Here is a 27,322-nt window from a genome sequence, read left to right on the forward strand (position 1 = left end):
CCTAGCCAGAGCTCTGGCAGAGACTGCAGGCACAGCAGGGTCTGCCTGGTTTCTCCCTGCCCCCCCTTGCTGCTTGCTGCTCAGGCAGGGATCCCCCCCCTTCCTCTCATCTTCCACAGCATGAACCCCAGCCCCATGGACCTTAGGCATGTGGTATGCTAGCTGATCTGTGTGTGTATCGCCAATTTCATTGGATCAGGCAAACAGAGCAGGGTCCGCTTAGGGCTTTTGGGACTAATCAACAGGTCAGCTGGTAATGTCCCTCCATTCCTTCCTTGCAAAAAGCTGTTTTAGAAGAGCTTGAACTAATGAGAGAGGCTTTTGTTTTGGTGATGGGCAGATAAACGCTGTGCTATCGGCTTCCTGCTGGCTCTCTTGCCTGTCAGGTTTGCAGACAGGATGAAAAGCTCCGTATCATCAACAGATGCATGCACGTCACACCCTCCCTTTGTCTCAGAGTGCTAGCCAGGTGTTGAGGTCTGGCAATACTTCTCTTGAACAGTGAGTGGGGAAAAGCCTGGAAAAATGCAAACAGGGTGGGGGTTTACACTCCTCCCTGATCAGAGTGTCTTGCTAGGGCCTGGCTATGCCCCCCTGCATCTCAGCACTGTGGAAGGGATGAGAAGGCTACTCTAGCACTCCCCCCCAACTCCAGTTTCTAGCCTGAGCCACTGCAGGCATGTGCTTGCATTTCCTCAGTCCAGAGTGAATGTCTGTGCAATTGCAAACCGGTTCACCCTAGGCAGGTTAGACTAACATGCAAAGATTGAGTCAATTAATGTCTGTCCCTAGCTCAAGTTGATGCCCAGGTCAGTCGCCTGTATTGCACACCCCTGACCCTTAGTTATGGGGTCCTTAGTTCCTTAGTTCTAGTAAAGGAGGAGACACAGCTTGACTTAAGTAACAGGCAGAATAAAGATCTGTGTAAAACTCTCTATGTAAATAGAAACAGTCTGCTTAGAGGAATGGGGGAGGGTTGTACAAGCCAATTTACTGAGCTCAAGCTGTGTCTGCTCCTTTCCCAGACCTGAGGAAGCCTAATCTAAGATCCTTCCCAGCTATACAGCTGGTCCAATAAAAGATATCACCTGAAAAATATCTGAGCCTCTCACATTTTCTGGGCTATCATGACTGCAACATCATTTCAAAACTAATTGATTGTATCCTGGCCTCCATTACTTTTAACTATCAAAATATGACAGTAACACTGGTATTGATTACATTCTTTACAGTGAAATTCTTGAACAATCTAGCTTTGCTAAAACTGGAATAAAACCACCACTTTTTTTAGAGAAATATTTGAACTTTTGTTAATTCAGTCTTAGCCAAGAAGAGTACAGTGGAGACTGAATAAAATGTTTGTAATAGAAAAATACTTCTAGAACTTTAGACTATTCTACGTTGCCTAGACATCATAAATACTTTATCATTAAGTTTCAGTATCAGTTAATAGACCTAATGTTTCAGAAATTCATAACTGGTGTACCACAGATATTCTGATACACACACACACACACACACACACACTTGTTCTACAAGCAGATGAGGGAAAGACTGCTGGAGTAGGTGGAGCACAAAATACTGGAAGGTGCTGCACTGAAAAAAGTGAAGAAGAAAGAAATGCAAAGAATGACCTGCCTATAACTCCAGAAGCAATCCAAAACAAAAGAATAAGAACTGACCTTCGGGGGACCATCTACAATACAGATTTATGTTCCAATAATAGCAAAAATAAGCATTCACGTAATCCATCACAATTCAGTCAAGCAGCAGAACAAGACTCATCTAATAAATCAGGTGCATTGTTAATATTTTATAAAATATGTTTAATTTTAAGAAGGATACTCAGTAATTTTAAAAAATAACTATAGTTCATGAAGCATGCAGTCTAGCTAACAAATACATGAACAAACATATGCCAGGGCTTCTAAAATTTATTGATAATGCATAACTAATAGAAAGTAAGAACATTTTCCTTTTCACTCTTCATCACCTTTTTTTCAGAATAGTGTTCAATGAAGATGTGTAGGGCTAACTGGGGGCATAAAATAACCTTGTAATTTGTCCTCAGTTAACTACTCTGAATATTACATGTGAAAAACACAGAACCTGATTTGCTTCTCAATTTCTGTTTGCTTACACATGCACGGCCACTTCAACTATACAGGTTCAGTCCTCAGCAGCTATAAATCAACATAGACTCTGGAACTGTATAGTGGCAGTATACAGTTGAACCTAAATAGATCTAGAAGGTGGAGCTGGGTTTTCTCTTTCTGTGTGTGTGCACGTGCATGTATGTGAATGTGCACACACACACACACACTTGAAATATCTGTGTCTAAATCAAGCAAATATGGCTCTGAATGTGGATAGGATGTGCATCTGACTATTTTATCAACTTGCAATCTCCCAATCGTATTATCAAGACATGATGGTGCAGTTTTACAACATTCATAATAACCACTGAATTTGTCTCTGCTCTCACATGTCTATTTAAACCTGATCATTTCTCACAACCCTCTCCTTCTTTCCTTTTCTCTATTATTGTGGGTAATGTATGTTCAACATCTAAGGACCCAGTATTTAGACTGACCTGCTAATAGGTTCCAGGAAGTTTGTTTTAGGAGTTCCTTATTTATGTCTTCATTCAGCATGGCTGACATAGGAGGTGGAGGATGGTAAGGTTGTCTCTAGGGTTGTCTGATCAAACACTACTGAAGACCTGGAAGATTTAGACCAGAACTGTAGATTTGATTTGGAAGTTGAGTGATATGCAGACATCTTGTATGATGGATTGTGGGAATTAGACATCTAGATGACCACTCTTAACGTCTGAGAAGGCACAGAAGTCTATATAAAGTTGCCTGGGACTTTTACAGGTCAAAGTGAAGGTGCACCTCATTCTAGACACCTAACTGGTTTTGTGGCTTCTGCATGAGATAGACTATTTCAGTGCTAAAACTGGCGTAAATGCTGTTTAGCTTGTCTTAGAAGAAGACTAAAATCTTTTCCTGATTTATTTAGCCTAAGAGACTCTGGTAGATCTAAAAAAATTACATTTGTTACATGGGAAGTAACATTAATACACATTTAAACTGTACGAGGCTGACCAGCAAGCTAGTGAGAAAATGGTAACCTATGTTCACTGTTTTTGGCAACTAGTTTTATTTGCCCCTGGGAAAGCATAAACAAACATGCATGTTTCCGAAGTAAATTATACAAACGGTGGCCACCACATCAATGTCATGCATACCTCTAGATTTTCCAATAAAGATACTGAGATATGAGATGCAAACTGAAAGCTCTGGCCTGGAAGATTTAAAAATGTTCCCATATCTTTGGAAGATTTTTTTTAAAGCAGTGATAAAATCTGCTTACCTTGGACAAAAATAAAATCCAGCAAACATCTATAGCATCACTGCTTGATATTCTTCTCTTTCTGCCTCTGTTATTAGAGCTTCTGTTTAAGGCAAAGTGATATCACTGACACAACCCTTAAACCTATTGGGAAGTCTTGTCTGTCCTTGAAGAGTTTGGTGATATTACAACTGTTGAGGACCTAAGTAAGGCCATAGACAATCTGGTCACTGCTAAAGCCCTAGAAAAAGATGTCATTCTTTTGGAAGTGATCAAGGGTGGGAACCTGTGGTTCTTCCCCACCTATACAAGATTCTTACCCACTGCTGGACAGTAGGGACAGTACCACAAGGTATGCAAGATGTTAGTATAGTCACTATGTACAAGAATAAAAGCAACCACAGTGATTGCAAAAGCTGTTGTGGTATTTCATTATTAAGCCTTGTTGGAAACATCATTGCCTGGGTGGTGCTCAGAAGACTTCAGCTCTTTACTGACCATGTTTACTTCGAGTCACAGTGCAGCTTCTGAGGTAGTAGGTCCACCATAGATATGATCTTCTTAATTTGAAAAATCTAAGAAAAATATAGGGGAAATATCGGCTTCATTGATGGAGCTTCATCTTCTCCAACGTACCCCTCCTGACTCAAGAGGCCTGAGTCGCCCATGCATTTTGCAGAACTGTTTACTATTATGAGTATGCGTCAGAGTGCACAAGCATAAATCTTTGACTGTCGTAATCATATCATTCTTATATGGCAAACACTGAATTTGAAACTGTTCATTAAGCATTATTTGTATAACTATATACTTCTCATATGGTGAGCCAGAGTGTGTGCAGTTGGCACTTGGAATTTTTGTAATATACTTTTTTCATTATAAATGTCAAAAATCACTTTACTTCATTGATCTTTACTATGTCCCAATATGGCATGCAAAATACATCTCAGGAAAACTTGAAAATGGTTGACTACTGATACTTAGACATTCATGGATAGTTAATCATCAATATCAGATTTTGCTGGATGTCTATACCTGGTGGTCTCTGGTTTGGCTGGAGGCATTGATGGCTTCAAAGATTGGGGCTAGACCCTTCCTCTGGCAGCAGAATCAGTGAAACTTGAGAAGGGATCAGGCTACATGAGTGATACCACCTGGCTTGCTCTTCTCTTTAATCTACTTGATTACCTAATACAGCTGACTGTATTTATCATGCCTTATCTTCTCTCCAACACAGTGGACTTCTTGATTCTTTCTGTTCCCAAATTACCATTTGTTCCTAAATTACCACATGCAGTATCATCTTCAGAAGGTGAGGTAGAGTTCCACTTTATAGACTAAATATATAGCATAAGCTTGCTTAAGCTTGAACTCACTTCATCAGATGCTATAAAGGACAAGCACAGAGCAGCGTATAAAATGGCGAGAGTATCGTCTTCAGCCATTTAGCATCTATCACCCATTAGGCTCTGCCCATTCCCATTCTGCTTATACAGAACTAATCAGCAAACACCTAAGCTTGCTTTCTACAGTTTGGCTTGGAAGGCTTACATGCTTCTGCTGATGCAAGTTGTTAACAGATCAAAGCGAACATACTAGAATGTCTGTTTAAAGTGTGGATATTAGGGCTGTGTGAAGCTTCAGGTGCTGATTCTATTGAGAGGAAATTCGGCCAGATTTGGCGGCCAAAATTCCAAATCCGAACTGAATCAGGAGACCAATTAAAAAGTCTAAATTGAGTCAAAGCTCTCTGAATCGATTCAGAAAAGATTCAGAGATCTTTGGAGAGTCAGGCAGTACCCGCGTGCTGCTACAGGGAGCTGGACTCGGACTCCATGCTGGTAAATAGGGGGCAGGGGAGGAGGGGGCTGGGAGAGGGGAGAGAGGACCAATGGGGGACCCCTGCCAGGCCCCATCCCCATCCCCATCCCCTGCCTGCTCCCCCAGCCCCCCGAGTGCCCCTGACCCTCGCCCACTGTCCCAGCCCCCCCATGGCTGCCCCACCCAGCCCCAGCTCCTGGCTCTTAAAAAAAAAAAAAATGCTGGACTCACCAGCAGTTGCAGCAACTGTTGGAGCTTCTGGGGGCTCATAGCATAGCCCCCCCATGTAGTGGGGGGCAGCAGGGATTGCCCCACCTGGCAGCAGTTGATGAGTGTTGGGCTTTTTTTTTCAAAGAGCCAGGAGGCTGGGGCCAGGTAGGGCAGCCATTGTCAGGGCTGGGAGAGCAGGCAGGGGATAGGGCTGATTTGGCCGATTCAGCGGCAGCTGAATCTCCGAATCAGATTCGGCTGAATCAATTCAGGACAGTGATTGAAATCACTGAATTGAATCACTGTCCCCCGAATTGGCTAAATCCGAATCCGAAGCAAATACTAGCCACTTTGCACAGGCCTAGTGGATATCACCAACCTATGTATTTTATTTTTAAATCTCCTTTTTATATCTCATGATACAAAAAGGCCACACAGAAAAGATTAAACCCTCCCATTAGATGCAAGATTTGTCAAGTTCCAGTCTTTTCCTGTTCACAGCACACCTGGGGATGCAATGCACAGGAACCATTGCTTTGAGATTCATATAATAGTTCCTCATTATGCTGCTGCACATGTTTCTGAGTAGAAGAAAATAGACTGTTGTGTGTGAAAACTTCACTAGAAAACTTTGTAATTATTTGTGCTCATTTACAGCCAATGTTGTTAATAGTCATTAGCTTAATGGGCTGTTGTTTTTTTCCCTAACTCTCTGAAGAGTCCCTGGAATGTCCTCCCACCCGAAGCCAAACAAAGAAACAATAGCCAAAGAGTAGCTGATTGCTTTGGGAGTTCAGAGCTAGATGCTTTAAAACTAAAGTTCAGTGCGTTATCTTAAAGAAAAATGAGGCCCAAATGAGAAAACTGTGCTGTAAAAGGAAATAAGTTCCATTATATGCTTCAGAATCTCAGTTTTCATTTTTAAGTGAATACAAATGTGAACCAAGTATACCTGGTGCAGTGCTGTCTGCCTGTGCCCCTCCCCCAGTTACTGACTGTCTCTGGGGGGGCATGTGCCTCCCTTGACTAAGGCGGTACCAGTTGCCCATGATCTAGTTCAACCCTCTGCCTGAAGTAGGATCATCCCTATCCAAACCATCCCATACAACCATGATCTAAACTCAACATAAAACTACCATTAACAACATAGACCTGACACCTTAACTTGCCACAGGTAAGGCAGATGAACCATGACAGCCATTGTCCAGCTTCTATACCATGTCAGTATATGATCAAGTGGTCCCAGGTAGAGAGTCACATCCCTTTCCACAGAGGAAGGCAAAAATCCCACAGTCCATACCAATCTGACCATGGGGTAAATTTCCTTTGTGACCCCAAATATAGTGATCGGGCTGACCCTGAGCAGAGGTGCAAGACACTCTAGCCTAGAACCTCTGGCTTTGCTCCTAGCAGAAGAATCGGCACACCCTAGTTGAAGTCCCTACCCCTGGCTGTAGCCAACGCCCAGTGCCTCTAGGAAGGCTTAAAAACACCCTGATACATATAGAAGAACAATGGGGTGGGGATGGAAGCAACTAGCAAAGCCGAGAAGCACTGGAAATACCCATCGTAGAAAATGGGCATAGCCACCATACATAGATCATCCCCGACCACTGACTGTCCAATTTCTTTGAACACCTCCAGTGTTGGAAAGGTCACAACTTCCCTAGGCAGTCTACTCTACTGTCCCACTATTCTAACAGTAAAGAAGGTTTTCCAGATATCTAGGCCAAATATACTTTGCTGCAACTTCAAACCATTGGTCTGCACCTTCTTATCTGCAGCAAGTGAGAAAAGGTGCTTTCCACTTTCTTTATGGCAGTCCTTCGGGTATTTGAAGACTGCTATCGTGTCTCCTCTTAAGTACCTTGTCCACAAGCTGAAGCTGCCTAGCTCCTTTAGCCTTTCCTCATATGACTTGCCTTCCAAGCCTTTGATCATTTTTGTTGCCTGCCTCTGAACCCTCTCTAACTTCTTCACATCCTTTTTAAAATGCAGAGCCTAGAACTGCACACGCTACCCAAAATGAGGCCTAAACAGTGCTGAGTAGAGAGGTACTATCACCTCCCATGGCTTACACCTAATTCTTCTATTGATGCAACCCAAAAATGTAGATTTGTATTGAAACTGTGATTTACCAAGATTCCCAAGTCATTTTCCAAAGAGCTGCCATCCAGTCCCTTATTTTGTATTTCCATTTTTAATTATTCCTTCCAAGGTGTAGCACCTTGCATTTTTCCACATTGAACGTCATCCTGTTAGCTCTAGCCCAACTTTCCAATTTGGGCAATCCTTCTGAATTGCGCTCACATCTTCTAAAGTGTTCACAGTCCCTCCCAGTTTCATGTTGTCCTCAGACTTGCTCAAGAAGTTTTCTGTGCACCCAAATCATTAATAAACACATTGAACAGCTCTGGGCTGAGGACAGACCCCTGTGAGACTCCACTTGAAACCTTCTGCCATTTTGACATGGACTCATTAATAATTATCCTTTGCTTGTGGTTATTGAGCCAGTTATCTTTTCACCCTATAGTAGTTTTATCTAATGCACATTTCTCCAATTTGTTTATGAGAAGGTCATGCAGGACCTTGTCAAAAGCCGTGCTGAAGTCTAGATACAGGATATCCACAGTATTATCTTTTCCCACCCAAGTAGTTGCCACAGGGCACTGGGGGTGCCTGCCACTTTAAGAGGTTAGGCAGCCTATGGAGCAGGTGGGTGTCAGGGCTACTTGTGGATTCAGCTGACCCAGGAAGCCAGCAGATGAGCCTAGGTCTGACAGAGGGAGTCACCTGATTGGAGGAGGGCTGGGTTTAACTAGGGTATAAGCCCAGACCCTAAGAGTAGGGCTGGCAGTAACATCTGGAGAGCTGGTAAAGGAACACCATCCAGCTGGAAGGCTGCACCCTTGAATGCCATCAATGAGAATCTTTTATTAGACCAACTGACTAGTTGGAAAAAAGTTATTTGCAAGCTTTCGGGCATAAGCATCCTTCTTCAGGCATATGGAGTCTCTGCTGTTCTGAGATCTCCAAGGAATGAAAGAAGCTAAAAGTGTGACAGGATGTCAGTGAGAATGTAAATACGTGGAAATAGGAAAACAGAGGATAGAGAAGGGAAGGAAGGGGTGGGGAAAATGAGGGGAAAATAATACCAAAGGTAAGTAAGTATTGTATTTGAGTTCTCCAAGGCAGAAAAGAGGCAGTTTGCAAAATAAGCTTGCAAATAAAGTTTTTCCAAGTACTCAGTGGTCTAATAAAAGATATTTCATCTACCAAAGAAGCTTGCCTGCCTATGTCCTTAGACCAACATGGCAAAAACCCACCAAAGAGAATAACATCTGAAACAGTCTAGAGGTTTCGGTAGGAACTAAGGGGGTTGAGGAGGTTCTGGGGAATCCAGTGTAGGGTCTAGAGTCCTGAGAAGGGGGGCGAGTGTCTCTGGGCCTATTGAGGTGAGCTGTGACAGAGTGTTTGAGTGTTTAGGAAACCTACTAAAGGGTCTGAGTGAACCCAGTGAGTGGGGCAGAGTGTGGAGACCTACTGAGGGGCCAAGATGAGCCCAGAGAAGGAAGAGGCTACATTAGGGAAGACCTGGGTGAGCCTAGAGAGAGTGGAAGGGCCCGAGAGGATGGACCTACAGAGAAGAGAGGGCTGACAGCTGGAGAACTGACCCTGGAAATCTCAACTCTCTTGTGTGGGGCCAGGGCCCAGGAGGGGCTAAAGGTGAAATATACCACAGCAGAGACTGCCAGAGTTGGGAGAGCCTGGAAATCTTGACTGGCCTAAAGCAGGGCAAGGGCCTAGGAGAGGCTGAAGGTCCTTGTGTGGCCTTAGTCAAGATGAAGAGGTCAAGGCATGTGCAGTCCAGGATGATGATGGCTGGTGCTAAGCCATTCAAGGAAACAGGTCTGAGAGAGAACCAGGGGCCAGAGATGTGAGATGAAACTGGGGCTAGGGCCTAGATGTTGCCAGCCCAGGAGGTGCCCAGCGGGGGATGAGTAAGATCAGGAAGGCCTGAAGACCAGTCCTGGGTAAGAACTTAAACTGTACCATACTGGGGCTGGCTAATATGGTGGGGCTGCCTGTGACAGGGCAGTCTCTATGAAATGCTATGCATGGGCCACCCCAGGGAAAGGCAGGTATGGAGCATCAGAAATCCTCAGCTCCCAGCCTTTTGCGTTACCCCATGGAGGGAGAAGGCATGGAGAACACACCAGGACCATGGGGGGCTGAGACCCAGAGAAGGCCCAGGGAAGACCAGAGCTATGCAAGTCCAGAGAGGAGCCAAGGAAGAGCAGGACCATGTGGGTCCAGAGGCCCCAAGAAGGGCCAGGGAATAGTGTAGTGGGACAGAATTGTTCAGCAGCCCAGTGAAGGGGCTGGGAATAGTAAAGTGGGACCAGAAGGGTTCATCAGCCCAGTGATGGGCCAGGAATAGAGTGTAACCCAGTGAGGGGCTGGGAATAGTGTGGGACCGGATGGGTCCAAGGGCCTGGAGAACAGCTAAAGAAAGTGGAGGACCAAAAGTGTCCAGTATGAGAGACCAAAGGGGCTGGCAGCCCAGAGAAGGGCCAGAAGAGAAACCAAGGGGCTTGCTAGTCCACGAAGGAGTTGTGTGAAATGGGAAAGGAGTCAGAGATGAGTAAGGGAGAATCTATAGTGGTTGTAATTCAAGGTAGAAAAGAGGCTGTCTGTGAAAAGGAAAATAGCTGGAAATTAGGAAGACAAAGGGCAGAAAAGTAGGGGAGGGGAGTAAGGTGGGGAGAAAAGTGTAAGAAGTCAGGTCTGGCAGGTACCTGGTAAGTCAGATGTCAGGCAGATTGTAATGTGGATTCAATCCATGGACTCAATGTAGACATTGGATTCCCACTCTTCCTCTTCCCTACTTTACCTTTTGTTTTCCTAATTTCTACCTATTTACATTCTCACTGAAATCCTGTCACACTTTTAGCTTCTCTCATTCCTTGGCGTCTCAGAACAGCAGAGACTCCCTACGCCTGAAGAAGGGTGACTGCATCTGAAAGCTTGCCTAAAACTTTTTTCCACCTACTCAGTTGATCTAATAAAAGATATCACATCTACTCAAAAAACCTTTCCTACATAATTAAGAGTTGCACAGAATTACACTGGTAAATGTAACAGGAAATTTAGGATGGTAAGTTGGAAATTTAGTTCAGTGTTTCTAATGGGATGTTTTCCATGCTTCCTAACCAGTGTCCAATATTAGGCCTGTGCAAATAGGGAAGTATTTGATTTCGATTTAGCCGATTCAGAGGACAGCAATTCGATTTGGAGATTCGGATCGCTGTTCCAAATTGATTCAGCTGAATTGGCTTTGGAAGATTCAGCGCCGATTCAGAGAGATTCAGAGATTCAGCCATAGAGTATAATAGGGAATCACTGAAATACCTATAACTTTGTCATTTTTTGGCTGATTCAGATACAAAATGCAGGGATGGTAGCCCTTTCTGAGGGCATGAAGCCTGTCAGTTTTCAAGAAGACAGGTGTAGGGGTTTCTGGGAACCTGCACCTCAAGCTGCTGACAAGCAGAAGACGTGACATGGGTAACACTGTGTGTGTGTTAAGACACAGGGGGGTGAAAACTGCAAGCATGCTAGGCTCTGCTGCAGCCATGAAGCCTGCCAGCTTTCAAGGAGATAGGTACAGGGGGTCCTGGGACACTGCAACTTAGGCCGCTGACAAGCAAAACTCATGACATGGGTGGGTGGCACTGTGTGGGTGTTAAAGTGCTCCCTCACTGGCACTGGGGTATCTACACAACATGGTAGTGTGCCCCAGTGAGTCCTCCTCCTCCCCTACACTCTCATTCCGGTCCACCACTTTACATGACTTCAGGTATAAAATAACTTAGTGAGCATTAGCACCAGCAGCATCTCAGGCAGCCAAACTGTGACAGAGCCCTTCTTTCCTTTCCTGCAAGAGCTTCTTCTCCAGTGTGTGTTTCCTGATGCCCTCCTTCAGCTGCCTCACCAGTGCCTGCACGTCTGGTGACAGCAGCTTGCCCCAGCCAGGAACATTGATCCCCTGAAACTTCTCCATTTGGTTTTCAAGTTCCCTCACTACAGGGATCACCTGGCTAAGGAAGGCATTGCCAGCACTGAGGGTCTCAGTGGCCTTGAGGAAGAGCTTGAGGACCACCAAGATGTAGGAAATGGTATCCCACTCAGCTCTGTTAAGGGGGCTGCTGATCCCAATTTCCCCAAGGAAGGCCATTTCATGGATGGCCTTCTGTTGCTCCACCATCCTTTCCAGCATCAGGTATGAGGAGTTCCACTGAGTCTCCACATCCTGCATGATTTTGTGTTGTGGGATGCTCAGCTCTGCCTGTTTGTTCCACAGCATCTTGACCCCCTTGGTGCTCCAGTGGAAGTAGCATCTGTGTTAATTTGACTTCTTCTGTGTAGTTTTTAGTCTGTATGTAACTATAACTAATAATAATAACTATATATAATATCTTCTTTTGTGAATGACTTCTTCTGTGTTATAATAATATCTGACTTCTATGATATATGTGTGTAAGTATGTGTAATGTGTGCTTCCCTACACAGTGATGGATTACACTGCCAGGGAAACCACAGCTTTCTTTTTTAAAAGTTTTGGGGGAAAAACCCCAAGAAATATAAATTGAAAGAAATGGATTGGATAGGGATAAGTAGAGGGATTCTAGTTAGTAAGCTAAGCTATATCCAGTCCTTCCCAAAAGCAAGAAGTAGCAAAAGTCTGACTAGGAAGCCAAGCCAGTCCAGTACCTTTCAGATGCTGTTGCTCAGGCAGAAACAGCTCACAAAAGGCACAGAAAGCCTGCAGACAGAGGCTTATAGGCTGTTTCTGTCCCTCCCCCTGAGCTCTGTGATTGGAAGGGGACTCAAGGAAAGATCACAGTCACTGGCCAGCTACAGATGTCAGTCCTTCCCCCCCTTCCCCCGCTCCTCCTCCCTCTTCTCAGTTTCTGTTCCCCTGAAAGACCACCTCCAAATCTCTGAATCTTTTCTGAATCAATTCAGAGGCTCTGAGTTGAGTCAGAAGTTTTTTTGCTTCTACCCAATTCAATTCTAATTCAGAGATTCAGCCTCCAAATCGGGCTGAATCTTCTCCGAATTGAATCACGGACCAAAGCTTCACACAGCCCTATCCAATATGTCCCAATATGTCTTTAGAATCCTTAGTATCTAACGAAGAGGAGGAGCATCTGTACCTGGTTGAAGTTCCCATACAACAGCACCTTGACTAAACAAAAGAAATGAGAAAGGGGAAAGTTGCCTACATCTGGCTGCTGTAAAAGGAGATTTCTCCTTAGTGAAAGCTCTTATAGCATCTGGAATATGTATAAATCAATGGGATTATGCATGTTTGGATATTTTTAGATGACTGCTTTAGTAATAGTACTCAGTATTTTATTGCAAAAACAGAGACAGTTTTTAAATTCTTGAAATAATAGAACTAATAATAATAATAGAATTATTATTGTTATTTTACTGAACAAGGTTAGGAACAAAAACTGCTTGCATATGTCATCCTTGTCTTGAAATACAGTATGCACACATTAAAAATGATACACATCAGCACATCAAAGACAATTTTATATGTACATATACCCACATATGTATTAATGTATATTTGGAGTATACCTGCACACACACTCATACTCCCATCATATAATGTGGTAAGAATTATATAGTAAATTGCTGAAATTCATGATAGCATGGAGCCAGGCAAGGCATGGCATTTATCATGTATTTTCAACTGCTTCACCTTCACTTTGCCCACATGGCTTGTAACTAAAAAAGTAGTTATCCATGATGTGTCTAAATGCAAGGTTAAAGCTTTTCAGTCACTTCAGACATTCTTCATTTTAGAAAAGTGAAATGACAAAGTAAATATTTCTTTTCTTCTTGAATACAGAATTTTTTGTTAAATTACAGAGACATGAGCCCTAGGATGGATAGAACTTAATCCTGGACCCATGGCAGGTTTAAAGTGGGATATATTACTGGTATTGTTTTCATCTTCTGATATATTTCTAATCTACTAGTCCTGTGCTATTATAACTTCTGAAAATAAAATAACAACCCAATAGAACCTTTATTTGGCCAGTATTAGACTATTTTTCCATAGATAACTTAATGACAACAGGGAAGAATTTGGCTTAGTATTTCAAGGCAGTTCTTTCAGATTTATCAAAAGCAGAGTAGTCTGACAGTTACCAGACTGAACAGAGACAAGTGTATATTTGTTATTTAGTGGCCAATGTTGATATATAGACATCAGAAGCATGATTCTGCTCTCACTTCGGCTTTACTAGGTTGGACAGCAATTCATGAAGCTTCCAAGAGAGGATTTACTGAGGTGATTTTAGAGTTACTAAAAGCTGGTGCTGATGTTAATAGCAAAGGCCCAGATGGAATTTTGCCAATACATGATGCTGTTTCTGGCAACTATTTCAAGGTACAGTTCCCTTAAGTTGGCTTTTCTGATTCTGGTTTTTGGTTATGAGAATGAAAATACTATGATTTTGAATGCAAACCGTAGTAATGGTTTAAATAATACCATCCAAAATTATTAATAGCATTTTTAAAGACATACATAGACTTACATTTAAGAAAACAAACTAACCTGTTAGAACTGGAGTTCAGTATTTTTATGCAAAAACACTGAGAATTAAAGGTGTATAAATAATTCATTTTTCAGTTCAGTCTCCCCTCTTCGACTTCCTCAAATTGTTGGGGTTTTCTCGCTGAACCTCCCTGCAATGAGTTTGGGTTAAATGAAACATTTAGTTTCCAGATGTTGTTATTAAAATTAGCTGAGTTCACTGTCAGCTTGACGTCATTTGAAAATGAAAAATCAAAACATTTTGTTTTGAAAATGCTTAAACAAAATGATTTGACATTTCCATTTTTTTTCTTTTTTCCCAGGCAATACCTAGTTGCCAAGTTTGACCCCAATTACAACTGAGTTTTATCACACCAAAATTGTACAGTATTTCTCAGCAAATATTTATCTGAAAAAAATGTGCCCAACAGTAATGACAATAATGTCATCTAAATCAGAGCAGTGAGCTGCATTCCTTCTATTGTTTTATGCACTATTGAAAGTAATTTTAAGAATCAAGTTCTTATCTAGGCTTGGCATGTATATGTCCCATTGAAATGAGTGGGAATTGAAAGCATGCATTTGAAAACAAAATTTTGTCCTGAGATGGCTCAGAACCTTGTAGATCTGAAAGTCAGGTCAATAAGTGAAGAAATAATTGGTCTAACTTTTTCCCCCTTCCCAGAGTACATTCCACTGAGGTGAATGGGTTTATACTAGTCTAAAAAAGATGTAAATCAATCTAGAATCAGTCCCAATGTTTTTAAAATACTTTTATTTATCATTTTGAAGCTTATTACGTTCCTTCCTCAATGATTATTGATCATAAGGTCACCTTTATACATTCATGTTAAAAAATTTTAATTCATCCTGAAAGAAATGTTTTAATTAAACAATGTGCGAGATTGTGCCATCACCTCAGTAATAAGACAAAGGGAAAGCATTTTAGAAATTCTTACATTGGGCAGGATGGAGATGCATCAAGCAGCAGACACCTGGCATTTGGCTGCCACTGGTTGTTTAAAAAGACCAGTAGTCAGAAAATAATTTTGGGCATGATTCTTATGAACAGGTAACACTACAGAGGGATGTTTTACTTGTGGTCAGGTAAGTGTGTCGTACTTCTGCAGTTTGGTGACTTTTGGGGGCGGGGTTTGCCACATTTGCTTTGGTTCAGCAACAGAATATATTAGCAAGGTAATAAGGAGAACTATTACTATGGAAAAACAACACACTCTATCATTTTTCCCCTACATTAAAAGTTGCTGAAGGACTGGAGATCCTTAATTTAAATTTCCAGAATTTGTGAGACAGCCTGCCATCAGAGAGGGAGGGAAGGGAATGGAGTGAATAAATATGATTTTCAGAACAGTAGCTTATCAATTATATGATCTCCTTGAGGAAATCCCATCAACCCATGATATCTGACATCCCCACTGAGTTCTGCAATACTATGGTATCCCTGTGCCAATAACAAGTTTTCCTTACAAGATGTATTTCATCCCAAAGCTGCATTTGAAAGGATCTAAAGGTACAAACCAGTAGGCTTCACCATAGGTGACTGGTAGGAGGGGCATATGCCCCCCTGACAGAGCCATCCTCACCACTGCTGCTGCCAGCATCTGTGGGTGCTTGCTAGCTCTGTCCCCACTGCCAATGCTGTCAACACTGGCAGCAGCATTTGTGGGTGCCCCCCCCCCCCGACTCAGGAGGCACCAGTCGCCCATGGGCTTCACAAATTAGTGCTGACCATATTAGTATTACTTTAAATAATATATATGTGTATATATGTGTGTGTGTGTGTGTGTGTATATATATATGTCCCAGGAAACTCCATAAAGAGGAATATTTACCGGCAGCTCAAAGCATAGCACATGAGGGGCAGAAGGAAGAGCCCGCGCAGTTTGTCAGCCGCCTGTTTATCCAGCTGTGGCTGGCTGGTGACATCAGCACCAAACGCCGGCTGGCAAAAATAAAAATGGCAGCGTGCGCTGCGGAGCTGGAGGAGGGTCAGGGAGCGGAGCAGCTGCCTTTGCAAGCAGCAGGAGCGCCCTTGCCCATGGGACCCCGGGGCCGGAATCAGCCAGGACGAGTACAGTCTGGACGAGAAGGATCATCTCAATGACGCTTCATATGGGACAGCAGAGGGACATCTGGAACATCGCCAAAAGATATCATCAGAATGACCCGGGAGATGGAGCAAGCCACAGGTGGGCGTGCGGGGACGGCGGGGCACGAGGAAGCCCTATCTTGGAGGAGAAGACTACAGAAGAATCCCGGAGGGGTTACTGTCGGGGCGGATATCGCCGCCAGACCTGGAGGTGTCTTTGAGTAGGCAGGAGACCAGGCACTAAGGGAAAAGGCATTTCGTGCCCTCTTAGAGACCTGGGAGGAGTAGAAGGGGAGTTAGCAGGGCAGGGTGCCCCGTGTTTGTGGTGGAGCATATTTCTTTCCTTTTTTTTCTTGAGTTGTTTTCCCAGGCTACAGGGGCACAGGAAGGAAGTGGGTCCCTGAGTAAGGGACTCCGTGACGGAGTCCCGAGGTGACCCTACCCTTAGGTTTTTTTCCCTGAGGAAAAGGCGATGGCCATTCTGGCATCGCTGTACAGGAGGCAGGAGACCGGGGTATAGGGATGGTGGAGCCCCGTGAGTAACCGCCGGGTGAACCACGGGTCAATGAGTGCACCCGAAGAACAACCCCAAACACTGAGATCCAACAAGTTGTGGCAGGCGAGTGCAAGGCTGAAGACTCGGGTGGAAGACATCAGCTCAGACAGGGACACAAACCCGTGAGCTGTGTAACACCAATTATGTGAGCGAGAGCGGCGTGAGAGCGACTGTTCCAGACCCAGCGGCTACAATATATATGCACACACACACACACACGTATATGTGTGTGTGTGTGTGTGTGTGTGTGTGTATGCCATAGGGTAAAAGCCTACGGCAAATCACTATATATTGGAAGTATAAAGGTCCAGCCAGATATTTTCCAAGCAAAAGTCTGTACCATGACTTCTGTGGGCTGGAAAATGAGAAGAAGAGGCTGGATAGATCCAAAGGGTGCTTGTACAAGTGCTCCAATGCATTTTGATTATAATGTATCAGAGCAGACTTGATTAATGAAGTATGCTGGAGCATTCTAACCAGAACGCTTCAATATACTGCAGTGTCTCATGTATTCAGCATTGCCCCACCAAAATAGTGGGGTGGTCCTTTAATTAAAGTGCCCCCGCTGCCATTTTGAAATGTGGGACATTGAATACACAAGACACTGAGGGCATTTTAATTAGAGCAGCTCCCGAGAACTGCTCTAATTAAAATATCCCCCTTCCCCATCCACTGCTGAGCATGTGTATAGGCACCCAAATGTACTTGTACCCTGTGTAGCTAATCCAAAAATCAGGTTTTCCATCCCTTTCTTCTTGTCAGCCAGGAAAATAAAACATGGAAGAGGCCATATCACTGGACTGGAACTGGATGTCAATAGGGCCTCGAAAAGAGGGTGACTATATTTCATCCATTATTTGGCAACCAATAAAGGAAGTTGTTACCATAACACCAGCACAAGAACTTTTGATTCAATTAAAAGTGCACATAAGTAGATTTTTATTCTACCTGCTGCCCTTTAAAGGCACTCTAAATATTTATCAAGATTCAAAATACGTCTATGAGAAAAGTGTTAAAGTTGGTTTAAGATTCAAGTGGGGAATTAAGGAGAGTTATTCTGAAAATGCTTTAGCAATACAGGTCCTTCCATTGAAGTAATTACACACAGGCTTAAGTGCAAACCATTGAGTAGTTCTGCTGACTTCAGTGTAATTAGTGCTGTGCTAAAAATTAATGGTATGTCCAACTACAGTAAGATGGGGACCAAAGTCAGCATTATATGTAAGTGATAACAATAACAATGGCAAAACTCACAAACAAGTTGAAACACTACTTGTTTTCTGGACTTTTTTATTCTAATCTAAATGGGTGGCATGACATAAATCATATTTTGTGGAACTGCTTTAGGATGCAGTGTGGCACATATTAACAATATGAAAACAATATGCTTAAAAAACAGTTGTGAATTGTTTATATATTTAATCAACAGGAATTAAAGATATAAAACATTAAAACTAAGTAGCTATGTGCTAGTGATACTTGCTTGGGTCTTTCTCTCTTTCTCTTCATATTTTGCTTTATCTTGTTTAGGGTTGGGTATTTGACTAGTCCACTGGTGGACAATTATTTCAGAAGGAGGGCCACTTACTGAGTTTTGGCAAGCTGTCGAGGGCTGCATGTATAGCCCAACCCTGTGACAGGTGCCCCACCCCCTGATCACCATCTTGGGACCAGAAGTCCCACCCTCTAACCCCTGACCTTTGCTCTCAGAAGTACTCCTTTCAGCAAGGGGTTTTGCCATCTCGGAACCAGAAAAATTCCAAATTATATTAGAAAAAGTGAACATCTAAAACATTCATTAATTTGATTTCAAAAAATATTTTTCTCCTCATTTACATGCATTTGTGTAGTATATACATAAAGGTGATTGCACAATAGCTTAAAATGAAGTCTTACACTTGTATATTGTGGCGGGGTGGGTATAGGTTAGTGGGTGGCTGTGGGTGTGTGGGTATGTGGAGTGTGGGTGGGTATGGGGTTTGTGGGGGATTGTGTGTGAGGGAGGGTGGCAGGGGTGTGGGGTGTGGATGTGGGGGTCTGCATGTGTGGTAGTGCGAGGGGGTGTGGGTACATGTGTATCGTGTGTGTGTGTGGAACTCACCCTATGAAAACACACACATGCTCTTGCTGCCCCTGCCTACACACACACACACTCTCCCCCTTCCTACACACACACACTAACCCTGCCTACACACAGATACACATACTGCCCCTGCCTACACATACACACACTGCCTGCACATGCAGACACACACACACACACACACACACAAGCACACACATACACACTGCCCCTGCCTGCATGCACACACACATACACACACACAGAGCCCCTGCTTACACATACACATTCTCTGGCCCTGCCTGCATGCACGCACACACCCCCATACTGGTTGGGCCCCATGCTCCCTGATCCAGCCACACAGCCTGGAGCCACTTGGTGCTGGAGCAGGGTGAGGGCAGGAAGCTGTGAAATGGCTGGGAGGGGGGCGGGGCTGGACTCCTGCTTCCTGCTGCTGGCTCCCCCTGAGTTGTTCTGCCCCTGACTCCTGTCATCTTTGGCAGGCAGCCAGGAGCAGATAAATATTTTCAAAATTTTTTAGGGCTCCTGCAGACCAGATAGAATGGCTGGGCAGCCTGGATGCAGCCCTTGGGCCATATTTTGCCCATCGCTGGACTAGTCAAATAAACTTTTGTCTATCAACAGGTGAAATATCTGTCAAAAATTGTAAAACAAATGCCAATAGGTCCGAATTATATACAGAAAAAACACAAATTTTCCATTAAGAAATGTTAGAAAGCAATAAAAAAATCCTATTTCTGTCAAGAAAACTACCAAAAACGTACGGTTTTTTTGTTGTAAAATTGCTCTAAACTTTGACCAGTCAAAAATATGCAGTCCATTGACTGGTCAGTAGACAATTGACTGGTCAATTAACCAATTCGTCAGCCCTAGTATTGTTAAACAGTTAACTCATCACAGCAAGAAGTGCACCCTCATTATTTATCTGTGTATCATCTAACACATTTTAGGAGAACTATAATGCTAATGATAATAATAAATTAGTATATTATAGGCAGTCAGCATTCTACTACAACATGGAGCAAACCCTAATGAGAAAGACAGTGATGGGAACACTGCTTTGGATAAAGCCTGTAGTGATAAAATGAAGGAACTGCTTAAATCTTACGGTGCTGCTGACACTAGCGTTCCTCAGAAAGCAACTGAGGTTACTGGTATGTTGTCTATTTCATAATGTTATTTTGCAGATTTATATCCTAGTCTTGAGGAAACAAATGTACCTCAAAATACTGCAGGTTTGCAGATGCTGATTTTTTCATATCAGGGACAGACTTTCTTTCTAGCTGTAGAAATTCTTTGGTGATTATTTATTTATAATAAAAATATAAAATATATTAAATTAATCTTTTATTGTTAGAGTTAGTAGAGTTTCTGAACAGATGTATCTGTCTCCTTCAAATTTATTGATCATCCATATTCTCCCCTCACGTAAGCCTTGTAGTTTTAGTAGACAATATAGGAATATTTTAGTTAGACTTTATACAGTCTCCATAATGGAAATTGATTTAATCTTTTTTACATATAAAAGATTTTTTCTTTACACTGTGGTCTGCTTTATTTCTTTGTAATCTGTATAATTGACCGTTAGACATTATTGTGATTTTATATATATTTCATATTTTAAAATTATATTTGTGTTTTATTAATTGTGGGGGGAAAGATATACCTCCTTCTAGATCAAGAAGATCACCACAGAGTTGTTATGATTGCTGTAAAATGGCTGATGAACCTTTGATTTTGGACCATGATAAGGCTAGAGAGAAACATGATATGGTAAGTGTAGCAGGATGAGGTTGGGTGTCGAATTAACACACTCCTCTGATCTTCCATTCCTGCCTACGTGGTCCCTGGGTCCTTGTCCACTCATCTGCCATGCCTTTGCTGTTTCTAAAAAATGCTGAGAGGCTGCCCAGGACCTCAGGGGACTTACTGGTTTGGGTCCTATCACTCTTTTTTTCTTAACACTCAGTGCCTTAGGCTAGGGACAGACATTACACATAAACCGATTTAAGTGATCAGAAACTGGCTTAAACCTGTAACAGAATATATGTTCAGTGCACATAAACCAGGTTGAAAATGGCTGAAACTGGTTTGCAATAAACCTGGTTGACTGTTGTATCAGACTTAACTGATTTGGCTCAAACTGGTTTATCCAATGTCCCAGACCCTTTGCTGGTTTAAGATCAATCAGACACCCCTAGCATCCCAGCATATCCTCTCGGCTGGGTGGGGCTCCCCCTGGCTGGAACTCCAACAGAAACTTGAAGGCACAGCAGATTCCACCTGGCTTCCCCCTGCCCTATCTCCCCCTCCCCCACTAGCCACTGCTGAAGTTGGAAATCCCCCCTCCCTCCCTCTCTCCTTCCCATCTCCCACAGCAGGGACCCCAGTCCACAGACCCTAGGCAAGTGATGTGCTAGCTAATGCAGATGTGTGCGTGTTTTCAGTTTCACTGGGACAGGCAGACAGAACAGCGACTGCTTAGGGCTGTTTGGAGCTAATCAATAGGTCAGCTGGTAAGCTGTTTAGGAAGAGTTTGAACTACTGGAGAGGGTTTTGCTGATGGGGTGATAAACACTGTTATCAGACCCCTGCTGGCTTGCTCACCTGTCAGATTGCTGCAGACAGTTTAAAGTAGCAGGAAGGGAGATTGAAGAGCTCCATATCATCAACAGATGCATGCACTGCACCCTTCCCCCTTGCTTCAGAATGCTAGCAGGGAGCTGGGGTCCGGCAACACTCCCACCCCTCGTGCTGTGAGCAGGTAAAAGCCTGGGATGGTGCAGGCAGACTTCCCTAATCAGAATGACCTGCCAGGACTTGGTCACACCCCCCTCAGCTCAGCAAAATGCAAGGTAAGGGAGGGTTGCTCTAGTGCCTCCTGGCTTCTAGCCTGAGCCACTGCAGGTATGTGCCTGAATTTCCTCAGTCCAGAGAGAAGGTCTGTCTGGTTACAAAGCAGTTCAGCCTAGCCAGGTTAGACTAACTGGCAAAGATTGAATTCATTCAGGCTCAGGCTTTTTGAATGTCTGTCCCTAGCCTTAAAGGCTGTATTCATAGCTTCCAATTGCCCCTACAGCCACACACATGCCTTGCAGGTGCCAATAACTGGTTATTTCAATGGGCTTTTGGCCCCAAGTCCAATCTCTCGGTTCTTCAGACCCATATCTCTTCAGGTCTTGTCCCTTTTGGGTGCTGGGCCCCATCCCTGAATCCCTGGCCCTGGCTCCTGCCTCCTCCAGCCATTTTTGCTCAAAACTCTCCATGCTTCTCTGGTGCAACTGGGACCTCCAAATCTCCCCTTGCTAGTCTCTTCCTGGTCCTCCAATGGGAAAACAAAATGAAATAAGCCCCCACTTTAACACAACATACCCCACCTTGGGACACAAAGGAAAAAAGGGTATGCTGTCTCTAACTCATACTGTGCTGGGTCAGGCAAATGAAGCCTGCTCCAGTAATCCACCCCTGAGCTTCATATTGCTCTGCTCCTGAAAGTCCAGTTCCCTCAGTACACCATCTTTTGCCCTCTCCTTGTGAGAGGGCTCAGTTCCTCCACAGAGATTTCTCTTGTGGCTGTGCATTGCTTTGCTTTCTGATCACTTGCCACCTCCTCTGCTTTGAAGCAAGACCTTATCTCACTCTTTCCATTATCACCTGCAGACCATTACTCCCTGGCCCCCAAGTGTTAGTTTTTCTGATTATGGACTAATCAGTGGCTCCTTTCTTCCACCCTGCCACCTGCTATCTGGCTAGCATATCTTGTCTTGCCCACTTGTTTACTTGCCCAGCAGCCCTTCCTATTAGTCTGATTCTGTTTTATAACAGCAGCTTCTGGCTTCCTGTTACAGTAAGTATAATAATAATGTAAGGAGTTTGTTATAGTGTTTTAGAGTGCAGTCATTTTCTGTTTTGTATGTATTTTTACCAGGTAAAATGTCCTTGTAGTTTATGTTATGATCCAAGTGTTACACACTGGATAAGTTCATTTGTGTGTTCTGCTTCCTTTTCTTTTGGTCATGAGTCTTCTCCATCTGCACTTCTTGTGCAAATATACCGTGTCATTTACACAAATGTACAAACATGTCAGGATCCATGAAAGCCTCTTGCCGGTATTTCCAAAGTGGCGCCATGGACAGCAAAGACTTAACTTGATAACAACATGTTAATTGGAGACATTTATATTTTGATGGTTGGAAAAACATGAATTGTTAGAAAATCTGCTGCTTGCAGACATTAAAAACAAAAAAACCCAAAAAGCAAAAACCCCAAAAAACAAAATGGCACTTTAAACATGGTGTGTTGCCATTCCAAGCCCCATGCATGTCCAGAAGAGGCAGCACCTTAGTTGGACCTGGCTTGCCCAATGTCTGTAAAGATTGGGCACTTTAATGGGGCTTTTTTGGCACTCTTATCTATTGACTGATTTAATCAGCTTTAGCTAAAAGTGCCCCAAAAAAGCCCTGCTGAAGCACCTGATTTCTACAGACACTGCAAAGCGGGGTTGAAATAATGTGCTGCTTCTTCTGGAAAGCGCAGGTGTGGGTTGGGGTTTTTTTGTTTTTCAACATCTACAGGCAGCCAAAATTATTTTGACCTAGGTCCTTTGCAGGGAGAATTCATGAGTCTACAGCAGCTCCAACAACAGGAAACGTCTCTACTTCAGGTCATAGACATGCTATGGCAGCAGAAATTGCTGTGGAAAATTCCCTTCATTTTGCCCCCACCCAAAACAATGTTATTAAAAAAGTTTTAGTACATATGGTCACAAAGAAAACCTTGAAAACACTAAGCAAATGTAAAGGGATTTGGTATTCTTCAAATGGCTCCAACTCAGTGGGTGCATCTACATGAGATGTTTACTACTGAGTTGACTAATTAACTGTGCAGTAAATGTCTTGGCTTCTACATGTGTAGGGTTATTAGGCTGGAGTAAATTAATAAACTAGTATTTACAAGTACTACACTGCTGGGGAGCTTTTTACTCTGCAGCACTGCACGCGTAGACACTGGTGTGGCTGGTTGGGGCATGAAGGTGCTTCAGTGCAGGAGCTGCCTGCCAGCTAGCATACTGAGTCAAGCTGAAGCCCTTGGCTGGCAGGCTGAGCCTCTGGGCCCCTGCCAGCTGGGGTTGCTCCAACCCAGCTCACTGTACTATGGTCCCAGGCACACATGCAAATATTGTACCTGGGAGCAATAATTGCATGTGTAGATGTGCTCAGTGTTAACTATTTCACTATGTATCATTCTAGAAGAAATATCCACCAAATGTGTTTATCCCATGATCCCAAATCTGCCTCACCCTTCTTCTCTACAGATCCCAAAATATTTAAATGGCCCTTGCCCAGTTGCTAAAATCCCCTGCTTGGTACCTGACAGGTTCTCTGATGCAGTTAGGTATTACCAGTATAAATATCTTTAGCATATCAAGAATGGAAAATATGGGAACAGCGTTAAATAAGTTTAATTTAATATTAAAATAAACACCATAGGCTGCTGTACTGATGATGCTGTTCATTGTCAGATTTAATTAAAAGTCTCTTGTTTTTATTTAACTGAATTAACTGCACCAGGGTGCTTTGAAAGCCAAGTATATTGTCTCAGAATTTAAATTCAGTTTGTTTGTAGAATGCGTGAAACTTTGTCTCTCTACCTTTTATAATACGTTTTGTATTTGATAGCATGAGTCCATTAATACTGTATTACAAGATATAGAAGAGAAGCAAAAAAAACTGCTACTTTTTGAATTAAGAACCCCCAAAGATGCAGGTAAATGTGAATTTAAGTTCAGTTTCCATTATTGTTCTAATATCTATGATCATTATTCTAAGTAAAGAACTTAATACATCCTTATAGAAAACTGAATTTGAGAAGTAGATTTGTTCTCATGTTTGGGTATATGTATTTTTCAGGGGTACTTCTGATCATTATCTGGGATATGTATAAGGATAAAAAGGGAAACAGGCTATTTGTTTCCATAAAGATAATGCCGATTTAGTCTGAGCAAAGCAAGATGGGCAGAGAAGAACTAATAAGTCAATAAGAGCAACAGCCTACAACAGTTATCACACAATGCTCAATAATGCAAGTCTCTTCAGAGCCCCTCCATAGCCAAGAAAAACTATGCATGGATCTGAAGAATGGAATGCAGCTGTTTCATTGTAGTGTAATTATAGTTGTGGGGGGTACCTCTGAAAAAATGGAAGGAAAGAGAAAGAAATGTATCAGGAAGAATGCTGTATATGACATGGCCTTTATATATATTAGAACTTGGAGGGGGGTCTTGGACTCTGGGTCAGATTATTCTTAAGAGAACACATCTGATGGATACAACTCCTAGTGCCTCAACATTTCTGTTGGTATTCAAGACAGTTTTGAGCTATTGCCTGGGTTCCACAGGAGCTCAGCTGGCAGAGTCTGATTCAGGATTGCTCTTCATTAATGGATGCTCCCTGCCTCTCTTGTCATGTACCATTCAAAGCCAATGCCCACTTGCAGGCATACATGACTTACCAAATAATCATTCTACTCCTCAACAGAAGGGGCAGGATAGTTGTTTTCTGTTGCTGCAGCCTTTCCTGATGTGATTTCCATTGTAGGGACTTATTATTTGTGTTTGCAGTAGCAGTGGCCAGTGTAAATCCAAACTGATTATAGCATAATGTCTTCAAAAGTAACTAAATTTGAAAGCTTACAATTTCTGCTGCATCCTTTAAAAAACATGTGGCATGTAAAATTCATACAGCCTTACAGAAAAAAGGGATTAACAAAAAAGGTGTTCAATTATGTAAAAATGTATCAGTAATCTGTAAAAGTCCATTTTTTCAGGAAAGGTGAATCCACACTGAATATAGAAAAGAAAAGTTGAGAACTGCTGCTGAAAATTATCAATTTTTCATGTGCTTGTAAAACCAGGAAAGCCTCATAATAAGGCTGAAACAGATCTGCTCAATTCTATAAAATGAGAAAATAAGGAGTACCGGGCTTCCCCTGATTAAGGTCATACAATAAATGAGTATGGTGGCCTTTATTCAGTCCTTAGTGACAAAATAACTGAATAATTTGGCTTTTACTAACCTAAATTGTAGTTGTTACTCAGAAGGAGGTATAAGTATCATCATCAATATAGAGGAACTTTATCATGAAGATAAATTTACAAGGCAGTTAAATGCTATATACCCAGCTCCTACCAAAAGTATGAGTCTGTCACTTTAATAAGTATAGTATTTTGACACCTTTCTTATTTTAATGACTAAATATATCGGGTAACATAAGAAAGCCATCTTCCTGTAGTTTTCTATTTTAATCTTGCAATGCTCCATTTTCAGATGTAATGGCTGATAGAAAGGAAAATCTTGTATTTCCTGTTTGCTAATGGGTTTGATTATATTAGTTTATCAAATTGTCGTATTAGCATCCATAGGGACTTGTTGGTGACTGTGCCTGAGATATTATTGAATCTGAACCAGTTTAAACCTATCATTTTTATATTGTACTGTAGACCAAGGAAAAGAAGGCATCTAATAGGATCATTTTAACTTGTGAAATAAGAGGAGCACAGGGAGATAGTTAGCAAATTGGGTCAATTTTTAATTTATTTTTCTCTTTTGCTCTTTCATATACTGTATATATTTTAATACTTTATGTGAAATTACTCTAGTATGACTAGTGTACATTTATTTTTAAATCACATTACTTGGAGTAATGAAATCCAGTCTATTCATATAATTCATAAAATAGTCAATGTATCAAATTCTTGTTTCTGCATTCTTGATAGAATAAGGAAGATGGGATTTTTAAAAAAGATTTCTGTATCTGAAGTAGGTGCCACATATCTAAAACAACTGAGCAGACTGAATCCATTTAAAAAAGTAGCTAATACAATAATGTACATTACAGTGCAGAAATGTCTCTATACTGATTACTTTACCAGCACTGAAAAGCTGAAGTTTGAGCTGAAGTTTTCCAAAGAATGGTCTCTGTTTAATAGTAATTTTTTTGAAGCTTTCATGGAAATTAGTGAGCCACCCATGTCTGTGTGTGTATGACCTAAAGGTCATATATATGAGTTGACTCATGTTATGAAGGGCTAGATTTTCACCTGGTGTAAGTTAGTGCTGATTTATACCAGCTGAAGGTTTGGCCCATAATGTTTTAATTTTAAATACCTGAATGACTTTTTATAGCTCATAAGTTGTGCTACAGAATTATGTGAAACACCTGGATTACATTCCTTCCCCAGTGCTGTGCTTCAGGAATCACCCAGATGTCATGAGTTATGGAAGCATCAAGTTTAAAATAACTGGATCCCTTATAAACATGGGTTTAAATCCCCCTAGAGAGTCCCTTTAATGACTGTCTGCATGTTGCTATTGTGCTTCCTTACTTTCAGTATTCAAGTTATTTACATTTAAGTTAAAGTTTAATTTAAATTGAACTTCACTCTCTGGAGAATTTCATCTTGAGTGTTCATACGTTATGACTCCTAATGTGCACGATAGTACTGCTTAGCGCCGTAACAATATTTTCATTTTCCAGCTTTGCACTTGCTGCATTTAAAACTGTAACAAT

General features: G+C 42.3%; 1 protein-coding gene across 1 annotated transcript in view; it reads left to right on the forward strand.

Annotated features, from left to right (window-relative positions):
• The window catches only part of ANKRD31 (ankyrin repeat domain 31), a 151,581-nt gene that overhangs the window by 81,334 nt on the left and 42,925 nt on the right, over window positions 1-27,322 (forward strand). Inside the window, 7 exon segments of the mRNA XM_090037630.1 lie at window positions 1,537-1,797; window positions 8,531-8,552; window positions 12,652-12,761; window positions 13,716-13,858; window positions 19,749-19,908; window positions 20,415-20,527; window positions 24,433-24,520. Coding sequence (XP_089893756.1) covers window positions 1,537-1,797; window positions 8,531-8,552; window positions 12,652-12,761; window positions 13,716-13,858; window positions 19,749-19,908; window positions 20,415-20,527; window positions 24,433-24,520 — 897 coding nt within the window.

Source organism: Crocodylus siamensis, chromosome 3, assembly GCF_052110815.1.
Source record: "Crocodylus siamensis isolate JL-2025a chromosome 3, ASM5211081v1, whole genome shotgun sequence".
Classification (NCBI taxonomy): domain Eukaryota; kingdom Metazoa; phylum Chordata; order Crocodylia; family Crocodylidae; genus Crocodylus; species Crocodylus siamensis.